Raw genomic sequence first — 20,983 nt, 5'->3', positions numbered from 1 at the left:
CATTTAGGGGCAGGTTAGGTGTAAACATCTGCAAGACCCTGGAGATGTGCATTCTAAAAGAGAGAGTTTTCAGTGGTGATGAGTGCTAACTAACTGGTGACAAAGACACAGATTTTTAAAACCAACCAACTAACAAACCAACCAAAACCAAACCCCAAAACAACTGGAAGGAAATGCAAGAGGTGAGCTGCTTTAGTAAGATATTTCTTGATACCCAGAAGCCATGAAATTAGGTCTGCACTCCATTTTTTCAACCCAAGCAAATTAGGTTTGTTTTATTCAATGCTCTGCCAAAGCAAACTGGAGAAGGAAGTCTCCTACACTCTTGGGGAAGAAATAATGAAACTATTTTAGTCAGTGGAGAATTAAACAGTTGCGGCAGACTGGCACTGTAGAAAAGACTTCAGTTCTATTCTCCCATGCATGATGATGGTTAGCTAAAAGTCAGAAAGTACTCAGGTTTACCAAATTTTGTCAAGATAATTCAACACAGATTAGTTTTTCTGTATCACCTACACCTTTTCCCTAGCTGAGGCAAATAGTAGGATTCCACAGAACTCCAGTCACTTGCCAAAAAGAAGTCAGATACACCCTTCTTCTGTACCATGTCCTTCATGACCAAGTCACACACCTTCCAACTATATACATAGATAGAGATGTATGTGTACATAAGCACTGGTATGTCCATAATGAATGGCCAGGATATCTCTTGAGTTCTTTGAGTCCATGGCTGTGGATTCTGTCTGTCCTAGATGTCTTCCAGGGCAGGAGGGCTGGTGTGCTGTCAGGTGGTTTCAAGCTGCATCACGAGCTCATGACCAGTGTATCTGGAGCAGTCCATACTCACTGTCCATGGTAGTTATGGCACACAGTGCCAGTGTCATTCAGCAACCAAAAATACACACACAGTTTGACATTACAGACTGTTCTCACTCAAAAATCAAATCCCCTTCAGGTACACATCCTGTTCCCCATGCATCTACATTTCTCCAAAAGAGCAATCAGGTCATTGAACAAAAACATTCCCATGGGTGGGTTTGACTTTGCTTGAGACAGGCTAATGCAAACTGACTTCCAAAATATATTCTTTATATGCATCACAGGGTCTTTATCCCCTTCTACAGTACATGAAGCTTTTGGTTGAGCTCGATTAGTGGAGCCTCTAGTGTTAACTAACCAGGTGGTTTTTGCTAAATCTAGATACCAATATTTGAAAGTCCCACCAATGTGGTTTGTAGCAATCCATTTTATTGTTCAACATTCCTAGAGGCTGGTGCATGACAGAGAACAAGATACCCATTTTGATACTGTACTCTCTGACCCAGAGTTCTATGAAGCTGTTTTTGAAATGGGCCCTATTGTCTGACTGACCTATTGATGGGGTGCCAAGACAGTGTTCTGGGCAGTGGGGTGAGGCACAGGGTGCATCTCTGCCATCCAGTGTTTTTCTCATTGTATCTACATAGAGCTTGCCTTGGCACATGTGCAATACAATGCCGGGCCTCTCCATATTTATATTTTAACCATCATCCCCCCATACCACAGAGGCTTTATCCCCTTTTCATTTCAGCACATTTCACGTTATCAATAATGTCCATGGTTAATAGTGTCCATGGTTAATCCACCCCTCACTCACGAGCCCATCTGTATTGCTGCATCTCTTCCCTGACGACTTGGGGTGTCATGGGCCCAATGAGCCAGAAATAATCACCCTTATGATGCCAGCCCAGGTCCACCCAAGACACTTTATTCTTGGCAGCTGTGGTAGTTTGACAGGAAATGTGTTTTTTGGGATGCTATGGTTGGGCCAATGGATGTTCAGATTTTATATTGGCATCTAACATGGCCATTAGGACATGGATCTGCCTCTGAGAACACGGGGTTAAAAGCAGAGCTCTCCCTTGGGAGGCTCTCTTGGGTTCTGGTAAGGAAAGAGTTTGGGTCTCTCCCCCGTCCAGCTGCTGCTGCTGGGCGGGGCAGGGGAGCCATGTGGCTGGGTGAGGTAGGCCGGGGCCTGGACCGAGAGGGGAGGTGAAGAGGATCCCAGGATGGAAGGGTGGGAGAAGCACCAGGAGGCATCGGGCAGCTCCCCTAAGAGAGAGAGAGGGTACAGCCTGTGCCTGGAACTGTGCTACCTTGAAACTTGATAACATGTGCCGGCAGCACGGCTGAGAAGGAGAAGAGGAGTGGGGAGGAGGATGCAGCGAGAAGGTGTCCGGCCGCTGTGGAAGTTCCTGAGAAGGCAGAGTCCGAGTTTTTAACCCTTTTTTTGGACAATGAAAACTTTGCAGAACATTAACCTTTCCTAGAAGAGAGATAGAGATGAAATGGAAGAAGGAAATGTGCAAGTGCGAGAGAGGTCTGGGCGAGTGAGAAATAGTGGAAGAATAGAGAAGAATCCTAGTGGGAAGAGATGATGGAGTGGCTTTTGCTGGACTCTTTTTGTACAGCCATGGACAGAACTGTGTTCCTTGTGATACAGAGACTGCATCTAGGGGGAGGCAATGCCTCAGAACCAGGAGAGTTCAGTGTGGGTACCCCTCGGCCCCAGGTGGTGAAAAAATATGGGGGGGACAGGTGTCTCAAAGGTGAGACTGTGCTCTTTTTGGAACGGGACAGAGCATCCTTAAAAAGACAACCCTAGAAGCAGCTCTGGTCCATGTTCAGTGGTGAGAGCACTGGACATGAGAGGAAGAGGTCACGATGGCAGATGTACTCCGGGAAGTGCCACGAGTGACACAGAAACACACGAGGCTTCAACTGTGTTTCCAGGGGAAGCCCATGGTACAAGAAGGACTCTTCTTCTCTTGATGAACTGAGGATTGATTGTCTGAAGGGTGGAGCTGGACCAAGAGTTGGTGATTTGGGGAATAGATGTATTGTATTGGAAATTTGGTGAGGGGAGGAGGAAATGTATTTGTAAGGTTTTCATTTTTCCAGTGTGTGTTCCTTTTTATATATAGTCGTAGTGTAGTTAATAAAGTTTTGTTTTCTTTATTTCTAAGTGGAAGCCTGCTTTGCTTATTCCTGGTCACATCTCACAGCAGAAACCAGGGAGAGGGTATCCTCATGGGGGCACTGGCATTGTGCCAGTGTCAAACCATGACAGCAGCCCAATCCACCTGTCCATTGTTTTGATGTTCTTCAGCAGCCCAGCCCTTGGGGGTGTGTGCATCTACATGATGTGCTTTTACAGCATCTTCTCTGATAAGCACCAGTGTTTTTCCAGAGATCAGCAGCCCACATGGGTTTACCTCTGCACTACCTATTTATCTTTTTCCATTGGTCCAGCCACCCCTGCAGGGCATTTACTGCCATCCACAAGTCAGTGCAGAGGTGCAGCACTGGCCATTTCTCTCATTCAGCAATATCTAAAGCCAGCTCGATGGCTTTCAGCTCTGTCACCTGACTTGATGCACCTTGTCCCCCCATAGCTTCAGTGACTCACCGTGTAGGACTTCATACAGCAGCTTTCTGGTTTTGATGGGAGCACCCTCCAATAGAGCAGGGAACATCAGTGAAGAGACCATATAACTTCATTTTCTGGTAACTGGTTAAATGCTGGGACATCCTCAGCACAAGTCACCTTTCCCTCCCCTGCTTCCAAAGATATTCCAAAATTTTCATCTTTGAGCCAATTTGTGATGACTTCCAAGATTCCTGGGTGCTTGGGATTTCCTGTTGAAGCTTGTTGTGTGATCTGAGTGATGCACTTATTCCATGTGTCATCAGTGCCATGATCCGTGGCGGGACTTTCCTCTCTGAACATCCAGCCCAGCACTGGCAGTCAGGGTGCCAGGAGGAGCTGTGCTTTGGTGCCAAACACTTCTGAAGAAGCTCAAACATCTTCATGAGCTGCCAGGGTCTTTTTCAGTTGGAGTGTGGTGGGCTATGAGTCCTTTGTATTCTTGACTCCAGAACCACAAGGATCATTCTCAAGCCTCCATGGGTGCATTTTGTCAGAGACTCCAGGAAGGACCATTCTCCTCATCTGCAGTGTAGAGCAGTTTTCACATCTTGTCCAGTCCTAACTGGCCCAAGGGCTACTGCTACAAATTAATCTCCTGTTTAATTTGTTTAAGAGCTTGTTGTTGTTCAGGATCCCATTTGAAATCATTCTTCTTCTGAGTCACAAGATAGAGAGAACTCACAATCTGACTCTAATATGGACTATGCATTTGCCAAAAATTCACAGTATGTAGGACAGTCTGTGTGTCCTTGCTGCTGCTTGGTGGGGACATAGCTGCTATTTAGCTGACTATGTCCATTGGAATCTGACAATGTCCATCCTGCCATTTTACTTCTGAAAACTGAATTTCCAGCACAAACCTTACTTTGACTTATGGCACGACTGGCCTTCAGGATGATTTGAATTATCTTCTCCCCATTCTCAAAAGCTTCCTCTGCTGTGTTGTCTCACAAGTTGATCTCATTAATGTATTGCAAATGTTCTGGAGCCTCTCCCTTTTCAGAGCAGTCTAGATCAGTCCAACACAAATACTGTGGCTGTATTTCCACCTCTTGGGCAGCTGGTTCCAGGTGTACTGGACATCCCTCCAAGTGAAAGCAAACTGTGGACTGCCCTTTACTGCTAAAGGAATAGAGAAAAACACATTTGCAATATTGATGGTGACACCACTTTGCTGTCCTGGACTCCAGCTCATACTGAAGTTCCAGCACGTCTGGCACAGCAGTGCACAGTGGTGGTGTGACTTCCTTCAGGCCGTGGTAGTCCACTGTCAGTCTCCATTCCCACTGGACTTACATACTGGCCAATTAGGGTCATAAAAGAGTGAGCAAGTCTTGCTGGCCACTCCCTGACTCTGCAGCTCAAGAATCACCTCATGGATGGGGTCATGGAGTCCTGGTTGGTGTGATATTGCTGATACTGCACTTTTGTGGCAGCCATCAGTACCTGTTCTTCTTCAATCCTCAGCCACCTCACAGCAGAGGGGTCCTCTGAGAGACTAGGCAAGAGGTTCAGTCGCCCAACTTCCTCTGTCTCTACGGCTGTCCCAAAAGCCTAATTTTAGGGTCATTGAAATACCCTCTCCTGAGGCAATCTGTGCCCAGGATGCACAGGGCCTCTGGGCCAGTCACAGTGGGGCGTGTTTGCCATTTGTTCCCAGCCAGAGTCACTTCAGCTTCCAGTACAGTCATGTGTTGGGATCCCCCCGTCACCCCAGAAATAGAGATGGATTTTGCCCCTCAATATCTTGATGGCATCAAGGTACATTGTACTCTGGGGTCAAGTAAAGCCCAATACTCTTGTGAGTCTGATGAGCCAAGGCCATGACATCCACAGAGTCCAATAGATCTGATTGTCCCTTTCCCCTGGACGAGGAAGGACCTGGCTGAATGAAAGACCCCTCTAACTCTGGTCAAAGAACGGTTCACTTCTTGTAAATACAAGCTGAAAGTCCCTTCAAGAGGACTGAAAGTAACACCAGCCCTCCTATTCTGTCTGAGGACATTCTGGAAACTAGAGTGACATTTGGTGGTTGTTCTTCCTTTCAACTCACATACTTCAGCTGCTAGGGCAGAGGTGGGTTTTCCATCTCACTTCTTCATGCCCTCTCCATGGTCACACACAGAAAAAACCCAGGTTGCCTCATGGTGTGTACCCTCTCTTGAATATGGGGGTACTTGCTCCCAATAGCAGAGACTCTGGTCCATACTGGTAAGGCATGGTGAATTTCCTCTTCATCTTGCTTGATGGACTACTAGGCAAATTCACAGATGACAAAAAATGGAAGGAGATGTTGACTCCCTCAGTGGCAGGGAGGTCCTCCAGAGAGACCTTTCCACAGCCAAGGTGCAGGCCAGTAGGGCAGAAAAAAAAGATGATCTTCATATTGCCAGAGCTAAGTAGTCACCATTCCCTCACACTTGACAGAAGTTGCCACTGAGAGTTTCTGCTCTATCCTCAATCCCTTTGTCAATGCCCATATCCTGGGACAGGGATCCCAGCTGATTGGTTGCATTACCATAGAGTTTCGTATCATGGGCTGTGATACACCAACACCAGAGCCACCAGGTCAGCAGGGACTCTCCTGATTGGTGGCTGAAAAATTTTCATACCTTGTAGCTAGGGGATGATTTTCTCCATTTCTTCTTCCCATTCTGAGGGCCCTGCTTCCTCTTCAGTATGCAAACTTGTCTGGGCTTGAATTTCTTCTTTTGTATAGGAACAACTGGTACCATCATGGGTTGTTCCTGGGGTTCAGCTGAAGTTTGAGTGGCCACAGTGCCTGTTGTTCTGCTTTCCTCTTCTTCCCCCTGAGGGTGCAGTCTAGTGTTGAGAGCAGTGTCGGATAAAGAGTAAACAGGGCCCTGGACATTGCAGAACTCTGTGTTTCTCTGTAACTGCCACAGCATTTTTCTTTCAAATATTCTGCCACTTTAACAGGGTCCTGTAGTTGTTCAGGGGTGAACTTCCAAGCCATTGGAGCAGAATAATCCTTCAAAAGCTGGCCCATTTTCTCCCACATCACAGACCAATCATGACTATCCACCCTCAGGGTAGATCTCTGAAAAGCCCTCTTAAGAATCCCTTCTTCTAATCAGGGTGTAAGACTGCACTGAAGAGACGTGGCAGACTTAGCAACGAAAGCATGATTTCCGTAATATCCAAAGGGAATTTTAAATCCTCCAAAGCTGTTGTAACTGGTCTCAAGAAGGAAAAAGGAGTGAAAAGCTGGGGAAAATAATCCCTGTTCTGCTCACAGACTGGGTACAATTATTACAGAAACACAGTATCATACAATATGCAGAGGGACCCATTAGGAAGCAGACCCATTAGGATCATCAAGTCCAAATTCTGGCCCTGTGCCTGAGAGCCACACTGTGTGCCTCCAAGTTCTTTGTGAGCTCTGTCAGGCTTGGTGCTATGACTGCTTCCATGAGGAGCCTGTTCCAGTGCCCAAACACTCCCCAGGTGAAAAACCTTTTCCTGATATCTAGCTCAAACCTGACTAATTAACCTCTGACTCAGTTTCATGCCAGTTCATTGAGTCCTGCCACTGGTCACAAGAGTGAAGAGATCAGTACCTGCCCTTCTGCTTCCCTCCATGAGGATGGTGAAGACAGCAGTGAAGTCAACCTTCAGTCTCCTCTTCTCCAGGCTGAACAGACAGCTGCTGACCTCAGCAGCTCCTGACAAGGCTTCTGCTCCAGGCCTCATGGCCCTCTTCTGGATGCTCTGTAACAGCTTAATGTCTGTTTCATGTTGTGGTGCCCAAACTGCACACAGAACTCAAGGTGAGACCTCACACCACTGCACAGCAGAGCAGGACAATCATGTCCCTTGACCAGCTGGAAATGCTGTGCCTGCTACAGGCCAGGACATGGTTAATGGTTTCCTAAAGGCAGTGCCTGAGGTAAGGATAGAAGACCAACACTGAATATACATCACAAATGACCCTCACTGCTCTTGAAGCTATCATTTCGTAAGCTGATATCACACAGTTCAGCAACAAAGCAATCCTGATCCCTCTCCCTGCTCTGAAAAGGTGTGGGAATCCACAAAATTAGAGGGAAAATTAGAGGGTTTTGGGGAAAGCTGCAAAAGGCAGGCCTCAGATACAGCAGGACTATGAGTAGAGCTAAAGCAACAGCCATGAGTTAGGTCAGAAAAATTATTTAAACTGTAGAAAAAGCAATGGCAAATAGAACAATGGCCTGTGTATTAATGCTTGTCTGAATAGCTCTCTAAGCTGCAGAAAGTTTATCTAGCAAGATATTAGGAAGGTTAAAGCTTAATAATGGAGCTCTGTGCATTGCGTTTTAAGCCTTACAAGCAGGTATTGTATTTGAAATAAACAAGCATTGTTTTAACCAAAGGTACGTGTGTTTATGGTGATTGAACTACTGTCAATATGCTTTTGCTTTGTGTGATTGGTCAAGAAGCTTATAAAGTAAGTTGTAACATTAAGTTTTTTGGCCTGCTGCCTGGATTGTGAGCTGCTGGCATCTTCCCGTTGTCATAATAATGTAATGAGACTGATGCTAAAAAATAAACAGCTCGAGGCGCTTTCCACAGCAGCCCCATCTTGTTCATGTCTGTAAATAACCACCCTTGCCAGCGTCAAAAAGGAGCACCTCAATGGGCACATAGTGCCTACACTGAAACATACAGGGTTAGGTGACATACCTAATACAACAAGTACTTGTTTACCACCCACTCTTACCAGATCTGTGGTTATCTCAGCTCCTCATGTTTCACGTGAAACACCAAATAAGGTTTTTGTGGTTTAGGAATGGTGCTCCCCACATCACTGTTCCCACTGAAACATTCCAGACCAAACACTGCTTGCTCATTTCCCTCCCTCTCCTCCCAGCTATGGAATGGAGAGGATTGGAGACACAACAGTTAAAAACCATGGGTTTATATAAGGTCAATTTACTGGAACTGACAAATGGAAACAGCAATGAAATAGGAAAGTGAAAGTAACAGCAGCAGAATTTATAACAGAGGGTACAAGAGAGGCAAACAATTCACACACGAATACTCACTATAGAGAAACCAACAAACAAGTGAACCTCCACTACCCCAACATGAAGGGACTCCATTCTCCATCACCAGAAAATTATGTGAATTGGTACTGAATAACTGTCAGGACCTAGCCATGACCCCATCTGGCCGGATACCGACCCATCGTATCTCACCCTGTTCATAAATTCCCTCCTTCCAAAGAAGCAGGCTCTCTGGGAAAGCCCCTTGCAACCTGCCTAGAAGGACTTCTGCTATCTTCTCATCCTCCTCCTTTCACAAAGGGCTGCTTCTGCATCCTGCTCCTGCCAACTCCAGTACAGCAACACACACTCACACTGTGCTGATGAGATGTCTTGACTCCAGCTGCCTTCATTGTCTGCCTGGTCAGGGTTAGAAGCACCTGAAGATTTAGCAAGGTGTGACAGGAAAATCCAGACTTCCCCTGCACAGAGTACTGTTTCTTCATTCAGGCTTCTTGCCAAAATAACATCAGTAACATTGTTATATCTCCCTAACTTGCAGCATATTTCTCAGGCAAACACCTTCAAAACTTCAGAGAGCCAACCAAATACTTATGGATTTGTCTTTACCATGACTGAGTTATCAGGAAGGGGGAGGGAGATTTAAAACAAGGCACTCCTAGAAGTAGGAAGCAACCTGGATGCCACTGTTCTGACTGTCAATGGATGAAGGCAAAAGCATCGTCCAAAGCAGAGAGTGAACCAAAGCAGAGAGTTAACCACAGTAGAGCTGTGTTTCTTTGCAGAGGAACAAAAAAGCCATGGTAACAAACTCTGGAGATTATGGAACTTAGGGAGTTTGTCAGCAGCTATCCTTCTTTTAAGATTACCTCTTTAAGCAAGATGTAATTGGAGATTATTGAGTCCAGAAGGGCAGAGCAAAGGGCACCCATGACACATCCACCCTATGAACTGGGGTCCCCATTTGAGAAGATCTGCACTTCATACTCCAGTTTAAGGTTGTTTACACATACCAAATTCAACAGGAGTTGGTTACTATGTCTGAACAGTGTTGGAGCATGCACTGAAAAACAAGATCTTCCTTTGGTGCTGCACTAAGAGCACACTGATCATGAAATCCATGCATAGCAGGAAGAAGGATGTGAACAGAGGAGCTGCTAAAATCCATACCATCTGTCAGACCCTGCCAGTAGTCTCTCTGGAACTTTGAGAAGCCATGTGACATGGACATGCAGCAGCTGCCAAACTTGGGACAAAGATCTAGTTCTTTTGGTTATAATCCTGCAGAGAGGCAGGATTATATTTGCTTTCTCAAATTGATAGCAAGAATAACACAAAAGCAGTAAATGGTACAGAATTCTATTGCAGGATTTTTGGGCCTAGTTGGCTAAATTCTGTCCTAATTTTCCTGCAGAAAGAAAACATACACTGAAAACCTCTGAAGACATTTGTCAGCTCAAAAGGGAAACCACTTCCATCTGCGCTAAAAAATCCAACATCAATTCAAATAGCCCGCCTGACAAACAACAAATCAATACCTGCAACAATGCCACCATGCCAGAGAAACTATGTCTCTACTGTTGATTGCAAGCCAGGAGGTGTTATTCCCAGTGAAAACTCTCTAGATTTTGGACCTAAGAAGGCTGCTAGCCGTTTTGGTTTATTCCAGCCCTGCCTGTCCCGGAGGCCAAGTCCTGTGGGCAATGGTGACATCTACTGGCAATTTCTGCTCTCTTCTCCTCCTGAAAAAACTGACATCTAGGCCTTGTGGGAAAATCCGTGCAGACTCAGCCTGGGAAAAGGCAGGACTACAGGAAATTAACATTCAAAGGATTTATTCCCTGCCAGATTTTCGGGAGTTCATAAATATACAAACACAGATTAGGTAGTACAGGACCAATTAACTGAAGAAAAGAACTCCAGAAAGTACCAAGGAGGGTTTGGGAGGTGTGAGGAGACTGACAGCTATAAACAAACTAGTAGTGCCTCTTCAGCCTGCTCAGGAAGCTGACTTGTATTCATGATTTCCACTAATATCTTGAAAGTGATTATCTACATTCTGCTCTGGATTTGCCATAAATACCCAGAATGAAGCAATTATCAACAGAAAAAAAAAATCAAAAATCCTTTCATTGGGGTGTTAGACATGAATTAAGACAGAACCTTCTTAGCAGTGGGCAATTGTGCAAGTCCTCAAAATGAAGATCACAGTGGATGACAACGGGACAACTAATGTTTGTTTTAATTTCTTAAATTCCTCAGCTGTCATTCTTGTGTCTCCTGCTTACCTGAGTAGTGAAGATGCAAATCTTGAGATGTTTTCAAGCAGGAGAAGATATCTGAAATAATGTTTAAAAGATTGTTATATTAATTATTATAGCAGACACAAATGCAGTATTTTAAAATTCCTTCCATCCCAGAGTTTGTCACAAAACAGATTAATCAGAATTGCTGACTCAGCATTCTAAAGAGGAGAATGACTTATGGGATTTAACTACTTTATCATGTACTGTATACTGCCAAATTTCAGTTGTCAGTGTAATGTAGGCAGACGACTTATTTGTTCAAGGAAATTGTGCGGAAAATCATATATTAACCTAAAGGACATGTTAAGCCAGCTAGACCCCATGGATATCAAAAGCATTTTACTATCCACTGTGCTTCATGGCCTCCCAAAGACATGTTTTCCAACTCCATCCTCCATTAAGTATTCCATTAACTGTACTATTGCACCAAAACTATAATAATACTTTCCCATTAACCCACAGCATCCAAAGTGCTGTTAAAATATAAGCAGACAAACATTTTTGGTGGTTACATATGCTCAGACAGATCAATTTTGGTCCAAAAATGTTTGCTTTATAAAAAAGCCTTTTTAATACAACTAAGAAAAAGGAACACATTTTCATTAATTAGATGAAATAATTTTGTTGTCCTGGAAAACCATAATTCAAAATGCCAGATTTTAGTATCTATATATACTGTACTACTATTAATTTTCAAAAACTTACATAATCAAAACAATGTTCACCAAAATTTTTTGAACTTTACACTTTTCTTCTTGGTGTATTCCATTTGCTTTTAGCCCCTTATCTAGTGAAATTGATCTTACATGAAAACATCTATGGATACTGGGGGAAGGGTCAGCATTTTTCACTCCTCTTAGTGATTCAAAGTCCCTTGTGATTTTTTTCTTGCTGGACCCATCTACTTTTGCAGCATTTTGCGTGTTGCATAAAAAACAAAACATGAAAAGGGGCCTTTTGAGAATAGGAAAACTGGATTTTAATCAAAAGAATGGTGTGCTCTAGAGAGCAGCCTTACAACTCAGTTTGCTTGCAGCAGAATGCTTCAGCACTGCAGTGTTCTGGGCACAGATGGACCCACAAAGAGCATCACTTGCAGTGGAGATAAGACTAGGAGCAATTGATTCCTGCACCACAGCTAATCTCAAAAACAGATAGGTGCCAGCTGCTCAGCCTCTTACAGCTAAGTGTCATGCCAGGAAAACTGAGAGATGAACAAAAACACAACAAATACCACACTAGCACTCTGCTTTTGAGGAGCAAACTGATTCCTCACTAAAACCTTGAATTTCTTCATTGGGCATTTCATAATAAATTCAGTCCTTCACAGATTTCACAATTCCAGGTAGACAACCCAACTAGAAGTATTACAAATAATTGCAATTTGAAAAATCAAGCATACATTAAAAATCTTATAACTTCAGACATACACCCTGGTTTAACCCAGGAGATCACTTGGACTGTTAAGGATCAAAGCAGCAGCATCTTAAAGAGTTTCTTCCTGCTGAAAGGACAACATTACTGGTCAGACTAGAGTGAAAATAAATCTTTTTCTTTTAACATTATGCAGTTGTTATGAGAAGAACATGTTTCTCATAAAAAATCATTCACTTTAAAGTAAAAAATTAACACAGGAAACAATATCTGTGCTATAATCTTCAACTACAGTAAATTAACTTCTTTTTGGATTTTGTGCTTCAGAATTGTCTTCATGAGAATTGCAGATGGGAATTAAAATGAATGACAACCAATAAAAAACTTACTGTCAGTTTCCTCTGGAGATCTCAATCTGTTTAAAAGCAAATATTTGATATTTTAATCCAGCATTTATTTCTGTCATTAAGCAAAAACTAGTATACATGGATCATATGTGACTCAGCAATCTTAAGGCAAAATAACCCTCAGTGAATTTTGTTCAACAAAGCCATGAGCAAATAATCTTCAGGCATTGAAGAACTGACAAATTTCTCTACGTGTTTCTTTCTCTGCTTTATGTTGAACTGCTCTTGAGTCTGCACTGTTATTCATATCTTTTACACTGCAATAGCAGTATCAGTTACAGAGTTTTCAATCACACACACAACTGCTCGTTTTTAGTCAATGCTGAGATGCATTAACAGTTACTTTTGTCATTACCATTCCTCGTACAAGAACATACTTTTAAAATTTATAAGAATTGGTGATTCTTTGGATTAACAAGTCTGATTGCAAAAGCACTGCTACATTAAAGCAGTCTTTGTTAAGAGCACAGAAGATGTGATTCACCTCATAGACCAGAGATATCCCACTGAAGACAACAGACTAAGCAACAGATTCAGGCCACTCAACAGCCCCTACATCCTGCTGGTAAGTGTGCAGTTTGTCTACTCTCTATAAATGGTGGGGTGTAAAAAAAGAAAAAAGAAAAAACACCCTAAAAACCCCAAACCCACAACAGCAGCAGAACACCCAACCCCGCTCCTCTGGCCCAAACACACACAGAGTATGCATAAAACTCCCAGTAACTCTTCTCCCCATGGTGAGATGTGACAGCTTTTTAGTATCTTCTACTAATTACCTGCTCAGTGCTGAAAAGAAAAAAAAAAAAAACAAAAAACAAAACAAAACAAAAAAAAAAAAAAACCAAAAACAAAACAGAAGTCTAGAAGAAACTGATGAAAATAGGAAGGAAAAGGAGCATAAAGATAGCTCTGCATGTAGCAAAAATCCTACTAATATTATGATAATGATTAATCAATCTGGGAAAAAAATCAAAAGCATCACAAGAAATGGAAACCACTTGTGAAACCAGTATACTTTTAATAAATATAATCAAAGCTTTATAACTTCTGAAAATGCATGAAGAAAACTGAGCTAAATATTTAGTAAATGTACAAAAGAGATGAATCAGTCAATGAGACAAGTTTTCAGGAGATGCTAGCATTGCAATTATTAAAAAATAAAACATGCAATTGCACAGCAAAAGAAAATACAGTTTTTCATGCTAACTAGATTGGAAAAAGGGCTAATTAAAGATGCTATGGCCATAGAACCATGGAATCACCAGAGAATCATAGAATCATTAAGGCTGGAAAATACTTTGTAAATCATCAGGTCCAGCTGTCATCTTAGTGACAGAATTAGAAAATTCAATTATTGTTAGAATTAGAAAGGGTCTATTCCACCTAAAATCATACACTTTTTTAAATGGATCTCTTTGATCTCCATTAGTAAGATTTCCTTTAAATAAACTTAAATATACTGAATGGCCTTAACTCTCCATGTCTCAGGAATTTGTCATCCTGAGTATATTGCGGAACTGAAATGGAAACCTGCAGACACTACAGACATCTCTTTCTGAAAACCTGTGGTGAATCTTAACATACTAATGATACATACGAGGAGTTCCTGTTCAGATTACTTTTCTTGATATTTCCAGATACGCTATTACTGAAATCCTAAAAAAAGAAAGACAATTTTACCAGTAAAATGTGGACATCTTTATCATATTCACATCGCACAGCTCAAGAAGGTACAATGCTGAGAAAGTTGTTGATATGATTTTTGTTAACATGAATAATGACCCTGACAGCAGGTGTATCATAGCACTGCCATACCTACACTAAAATGGAAATAACTTGCTCACATTGCCATTTTCCATGTTGTCTCCAGAAATTTTAATTAAATACTCAGGTCACCACCTATATCTCCATACACTCACAAAGCTGGTTAAAGGTCTTCTAATAGGCACAGTATTAGAGAACTTTCTTTATGTTGGAAAATTCCAGTGTAGGCATAACCTTTACTGTTGTTGAAAATAAGCCCTGGAACAGAAGAACGTAACACACTGAGCAGCTTTCCAGGGATATTTAGATCACATATTTTCAAGGTCTTATATTTAAAGAAATGCTCAAATAATCTTTTAAACTTCAAGCCATATTAGGAAAAAATGGGCCAGCCAGGTCCTCCTAATATGGTAGTAAGAAATGGAATTTTTCTTCTCAATAGTATTCACACCAATTTCAATCCTCAAAACACACACACACACAAAATTTTAAGGACAGCTAAGTTTAAAGATGAATCAAGTAAAATTCAACTTTTAATTTAAACTGAAACTTGCATAAACTTTAATTTTTTTTAAATTTCTCTCATATTTTGAACAGGTACCTTGCTTTGAAGACGAGAAAGTCTTTACCAAAAGCTTCCTACACACCCCTTCCTTTGCTCTCTGCTTCCTATCAAGTGGGATTTCTGAATCCCTGGTATGCCATGAGTGAGAAGCTTCACTTTCAGAAAGATACATATCTTTAAAATACATTATTCTCCAAGTGGAACAGTTGGATACAGAAACTTTGTTACATCTCAGTGTAAATATAAGCTTTCATAGTCCAGACAGAGGCACAACAATTCAGTGGATACTGGAGGCTGTACCTCGGAAGAATAAAGAGTATGATGTTTCAGAAACAACTGTTTTCAACATAACTCCAATACTGCTATTAATCAGCAGAATGGGTTCTTTTACAATTTAAAAAATATCACACTTGTGTCTTATCCAAATATATCTTAATATGAGCTATGAAACACCAGATTACTTGGTTACCTCACAGAGTTTTCCTGACTTTATTTTGCCTGGCTGCTCCTGTGATTCACAATTAAAAGATGTATTGATTTTGAGTCCAAGTTTCAGTTTTACAGAATACAAAATCAGCAAATTCATTTCTATTTCTCTCTCTCGTCACTTTTTCATACAAAACCCCAACATTTTTTTAAATTAAAACATTAAAGCTCTCATCCAAGGTATATGGGATTCAAGTTCCTCAACACTCAGAACAGCGTAACTGAAATTACCTGTTTCATTTTTATTCCTAAAAAAAAAGAAAATGACAACATTTTCAGTGAAAAATAAGCTAGTCTTTGAAAGAACTCCATTTTAATAACCAAAAGTCCTATAAGTGAAATCAACAAGGAAGGGTGCTTTGGTGCTCTTGAAAAGAAAGAGGAAAGGATTCGCTCACACGCTCACATTTCCTTTTCTTAATTTATTCTTTGGTAATTTCCTTTCATTCCTCTGAGATATTCCTATAAAATTTAATGAATGGTACATTTTCTTTGATTAGCTATTCCATTTCTTCTATTAGCTACATAATTTTAAAACAGGTAGTGGTTTCCACAACCCAGATTCCTGTTCAAGCCTTCAGGAAATATAAATTGGTCTAGCTCCATCAAATTCAAGGAGCCTATATTAGTTTCACACAGGAAGAGAAACTTTAGATTACAGAGCTGCAGATTAATTCTGGTAAATAATAAAATACAATTTTTATAAGACAATGGTTAAAAAAATCCATGCTTTGCAATTATTATCAATATTTATCCACCCTTTTGTAAGAAACGACTGTGTGGAAAAGTGAGTGCTATGTAGTTAACTCTCCATAATTTTCTTCAAATCCATTCTGCCCATCAACTAGTTCAAGACCAAGTTGTGTGCTCACTCATTGCCTGATGAAACATCAACATGTGTTATTTGTGACTAAGCTCATATTCAGAACCACTGGAAGATTCAATAATTTAATGTTGTATTTCAATAATCTTAGGAGAGTATTAGTAGAGCAGCTGTTAAATTATTCATTTACTTCCACATGTACACTGTTCCAGAAGAAAACAAAGATTCTCATCTCTCAAAAAGGCATGTCATGACAAAGAAACTCTATTGGCAAATCCAGGCATGACTGTAGAGCTACTGTGGGCTCATCCCAGCAAAAATTATGGACTATGATGTGTAATCCTAGGTCTTACCTCTCGAGAATGCCTCAGGTAATCACAGAATGGTATGGTATGCCTACCAAAGTCTGGATTTTTAATTTTCTGGTGTTTGTAATGGAGACGTTCCAAACCTAGTCAAAAGAGAAGCTGTCAGCTATTTCGAGAGGGTAAATGAACAATTTTATTGCTATAAACTAAGTAGCTACACAGTGTTATAAAATAAACACCTATACAACATATTGTCCCAGTAAATGTGTAATGGGTTAAAAAAACAGTGATAGAATTTCATAGGGCTAAACATACTATTTCCACTTTTTTCAGCAGACTTTGGAGTACAGACCTCCTCTGAGGGCTGAATGCTGAGTGGTAGTGAGCTACAGCTCTGTCTAGTACTTCTCCAAGCAGCTCACAGGATGAAACCAGTGAGCCACATCATAGCAAAGCTGAAAGATGAGATGAATGATGCATAGAATTTCTGAGAATGAAAGAGATGGATTACTAAATGAAGGGTCAGAATGTCATTCCTTTTCACTCCAAAAGAGACAATACAAAATTAATTTCTTCCCTTTGGAGGATATGTTTCTGAGCAATGAGAAATGAATAATGCAGGCAGAGGATCTGCCAGCAAATACAGTATCACGGCACTGCCTGTGAGGGTAAATGTCCTGAAAAATAATGAGTTTATTTTTTTGCAATTAGCCCGGATGCCACTTTGGAAGATGTTACTTTAGAAGACACTTCAGGAGAGAAGACAAAGACATCATTCTTCCTACTCATTCCTAAGGATTAGCACTCAGCTATCTCCCATGGAAGACAGGCAGTGGTCCCAAAAAGATTCACCTGATCTTCCATCCATCCTATGACTCTTTTGCCTCTTCAATGTTGCATAAATTATCAAGACAAATTAAGTCTAATTCCATAAAAATTATGCCATAAGGTGAAAATGGTGGATGACACTTGGATTTTCTGAATTACATTTACTGCTTCTTTTTGAAAGCTGTTCTGAAATTCACTTTGTGTAACATGTAACATACTTAGCTGACTGAAATTAGACACGGTGAGCCAATTCTTGCTGTGTTTCTCCTGCTCATCCCAGATATTGATTTCTGCAGGCTCTGAGTTCACTTGAGTGTTCTGGGGACAATCATCCACTCTAATCACCTGCCAAGACACAGACAAAACAATACAGAATTTACAGGATGACTAGTATCTCTACAGTTCCTCTGACAGCATTATGATGTGGCCTTTCAGAGCACCTCTGAAATGCCAGTGAATGAATGAATGTACTCCCAACTGAGAAACAGATTTTCTCAGTTTTGTTACAAAGTGCAGAAGACATGTTGCTCTTGTCTAGCAAGTACTGTGGTCTCAGACTCTCTAAAGGTGTTTGAACCTTGAGACCTAATACCTTGAGAGATACTAGATTTCAAAGTTCAAGTCTTTGCTGACATGTGTATCTTATGTAAATAAACTAGCCTTCAGTATTCATCTCATTGAACAGTGATAATTCTTTCCAGATAATGAAGATCCTAGAAATTTCTTTATAGGCTCTAGAAATAGATTTTTATTTATGAACACACAGACTCAGTTGCAAAAGTTGCCCCACACCTATACACAATCAATATACTTTCTGCAATGTGCTAAATGTTTGATGGATTCAGAGAAAAGTCTATGGGACTCTTGCAGGCAGGAGAAAATGTTATGAGGCCTATCTTGCCTGAGTACAGTTGTGACCCCCCTGGATATGGTCACTGCTTCAGTCTAGTCTAGATCACATGAAGCCTCCACAAGTTCTCCTGAAAGCTGAAATGCAACGACTGATTTACACTTGAGAATCACCACAAAATCAGTATCAGCATGATATAACAAAGTCCCTGGATGGCAGCAATTCAAAACAGAAATCCCACACATCCAAAAAAAATAAAATTGAACCAAAACTAGATACACACAGAAGATGCTGCAGTTTGTGTGCAGCATTTTAAATGTTTGCATTTTCAATTAAATGACACTGCAGAACTGCTCTTAAGGAATGAAAAAGACAATTTTGAGATATATAATTCTCTTGCATCTGCCCATACCGGCACCTGAAGAGGTTTTTGATTCCTCTTTCCTCTCCCAGACTTTCTGTCTCTGTTTTGCTGTTTTGCTTTTGTTGCCTCATTGTGGTGTAGCTCACAGGATCCTAAAGATTCTGCAGGAAAGAGTCAAAAAACATCTTTGAGCTATAGAATTTCTGTTTACTAAGGGAAAATCTGATAGGACTGACAACTGGCAGATGTCTAAAGCAACCTGAGAAAGAGTTGTGATAACCAAACTCAGTACTCAAGCAGTTCCATGCAAAGATGTGCACCATCACAAGATATAAAACAACTAATGTCATCCATCATGTCTACTCTTCATAATTAAAACTTGAATCTGATGTATTTTAACACTTGGTAAGCAAACCTGGTGGGGGACAGAGAGGTATTTAGACTGACTACAGAAAAGTATGCCTTTTCATTCTCCATGCACCCATCTCTGATACTGCTAATATATCTCTACAGGATCATGAAATGTATTTTGATTCCTGCAACTCTGTCTTTGCATCCCCAGGGCAAGAGACTTCCCCAGAGTGAGCACAGTCCTTCTGCCACCTGGCTGTGTAGCCACAGACATGGAAATTCCATGAGATGGGGCAGATCAGGGTGGCTGGCACACAGGTGTGTTGCAGCTTGGATACCAGGCACACTTTGCATATTCCCAACACCCAGACCCACACAAGCAAAGTGAAAGGGTAACTCTGGACTCTCAGCTCCCATCCTCCACTGCATCTAATACCTTCTGGGTGCAAATCAAACATTTTTGTGATGTCTTGGACTCTCCAGTAGAAGATACTGTACACATTTAATGTTTTGTAATTACCTCCTATGGCCTTGCAGACTTTTCCTGATCTCTCTTTCTTAGGGAACGGTAAGCTGCTGCTTCTGCAGAAACTCCAGTCCCTCCAGACAGGGCTGATCCAGAAGGAGATGCTTCTCTTCAGCCTGTTCTGAGAGATGCTGCTGCTGGGACATGACTTGACAGAGTTGTAGGAGAAGGACTTCGAATGACTTAACTGGACATGCCTGGTGGGATTGTTCTGGCAATTGTTATCCCTGTCATAGGAGGAATGGAGGCACAGGACTTTCTTCTTTGAATCTGAGATGAAAACTCCTTTTTCATCACCTTCAGAGAATCCCCAGTTCACATAACCACCTTCAGTTTCTTCCCTGTCATCACAGGGGGATGCTACACTTTCTTCAATATCCAGTGGTAGCTGGAGATCAAGAGGATGATCAGCTTCTGCAGCATCAATCTTTTCTGATGGCAAATGAGTAACAAAGTCTCTCTGGCTCCATTGGCAACCTTCTGTCTCTTTGCCAAGGAAGCTGATACCCGGCAAGTTTTGAGGAACCACAATGCCACTTTGCAGGTCATCTCTGAATGCTTCAGCCTTGTACTTGGCAGCAGTGTTCAAAAAGGACAAATTTAAGGTGACATCCTCAGGAAAAGACCCTCCCTGATGGTCAGGGGGCACCAGCAAAAACTGCCCATACCTAGGAGTCGACTTAGTCTCAGAGGATACTCCTGAAGTGAGTGCATCTGTTTCTATTTCTACCTTCTGAGAGCTGTCTTCTACCACCTTGTTACCCTCAGACTTCAAGAGTTTGCACTCTGATGGAGACTGAGTCCTTACCAAGCTCCGTAAGAGGGAGGGTGGCATGCTGTAATAGTGGTATTTCTTGTCACACAAGCCCTCCAGACTGCTCAAGGTCTTGGAATATAATGCATTGCTCCAGCTATGGGGCAGCTTCCTACAGGTTTGATGTTTTGTGTCAGCCAGTAAGGCTTCTTCCACCTTCAAGGTGTCTACAGCAGAAAGCACTTTCAGAATGTCCACCGTCAGGGCAGACAGGTCTTGCAAATGTCCTAGCTGGCTGTCCAGGGAGAGTAAAGACTCCTTGATATAAAATACCTTCTCATGCACTTCTTTAAGTTGTTGAAACATCTCTTCCACTCTAGGTAGAAAAAGAAAACATAACTAAAATACAAAAACATAGATCTTTACATCTGTTGGAGAGATAATGAGAGAAACCATTAATAAATTTCAAAAATTCAGCATTTCAAATGGGCGTTTTTTTAAATTGTGACTTTCATTGCCGTTAATACCTGTATTTGACAAAACCCAGCCAAACTGCCAGTGGGTTTCTTAAGGAAACAGACATTTTGCTCAAGGAATATATATTTTAAAATTGCTTACCTAGTAATACCCATTCATTGCCATAGAACTACTAAAACATTGATGGCAGGTTACATTGGGTATATGCATATGAATACATACATATACGCAAATGAAGTATACTTATGTCAGCTGGACATCCTGATTTTACATTTCTTGTGCAAGCATGAGAAGGATAAGACTCACACAAACTCTTCAATTTAAT

General features: G+C 41.4%; 1 protein-coding gene across 1 annotated transcript in view; it reads right to left on the bottom strand.

The window, feature by feature from the left end:
• The window catches only part of TRPM6 (transient receptor potential cation channel subfamily M member 6), an 84,586-nt gene that overhangs the window by 12,100 nt on the left and 51,503 nt on the right, over positions 1-20,983 (bottom strand). The window contains exons 27-30 of the mRNA XM_066569794.1: positions 19,422-20,557; positions 18,599-18,711; positions 17,555-17,681; positions 10,764-10,814 (exon numbers count right to left, since the gene is read on the bottom strand). Coding sequence (XP_066425891.1) covers positions 10,764-10,814; positions 17,555-17,681; positions 18,599-18,711; positions 19,422-20,557 — 1,427 coding nt within the window. The remainder of the gene's footprint in view (positions 1-10,763; positions 10,815-17,554; positions 17,682-18,598; positions 18,712-19,421; positions 20,558-20,983) is intronic.

The sequence above is a fragment of the Molothrus aeneus genome, chromosome Z (genome assembly GCF_037042795.1).
Source record: "Molothrus aeneus isolate 106 chromosome Z, BPBGC_Maene_1.0, whole genome shotgun sequence".
Taxonomy (NCBI): Eukaryota; Metazoa; Chordata; class Aves; order Passeriformes; family Icteridae; genus Molothrus; species Molothrus aeneus.
This window is presented reverse-complemented; position numbering and strand designations above follow the sequence as displayed.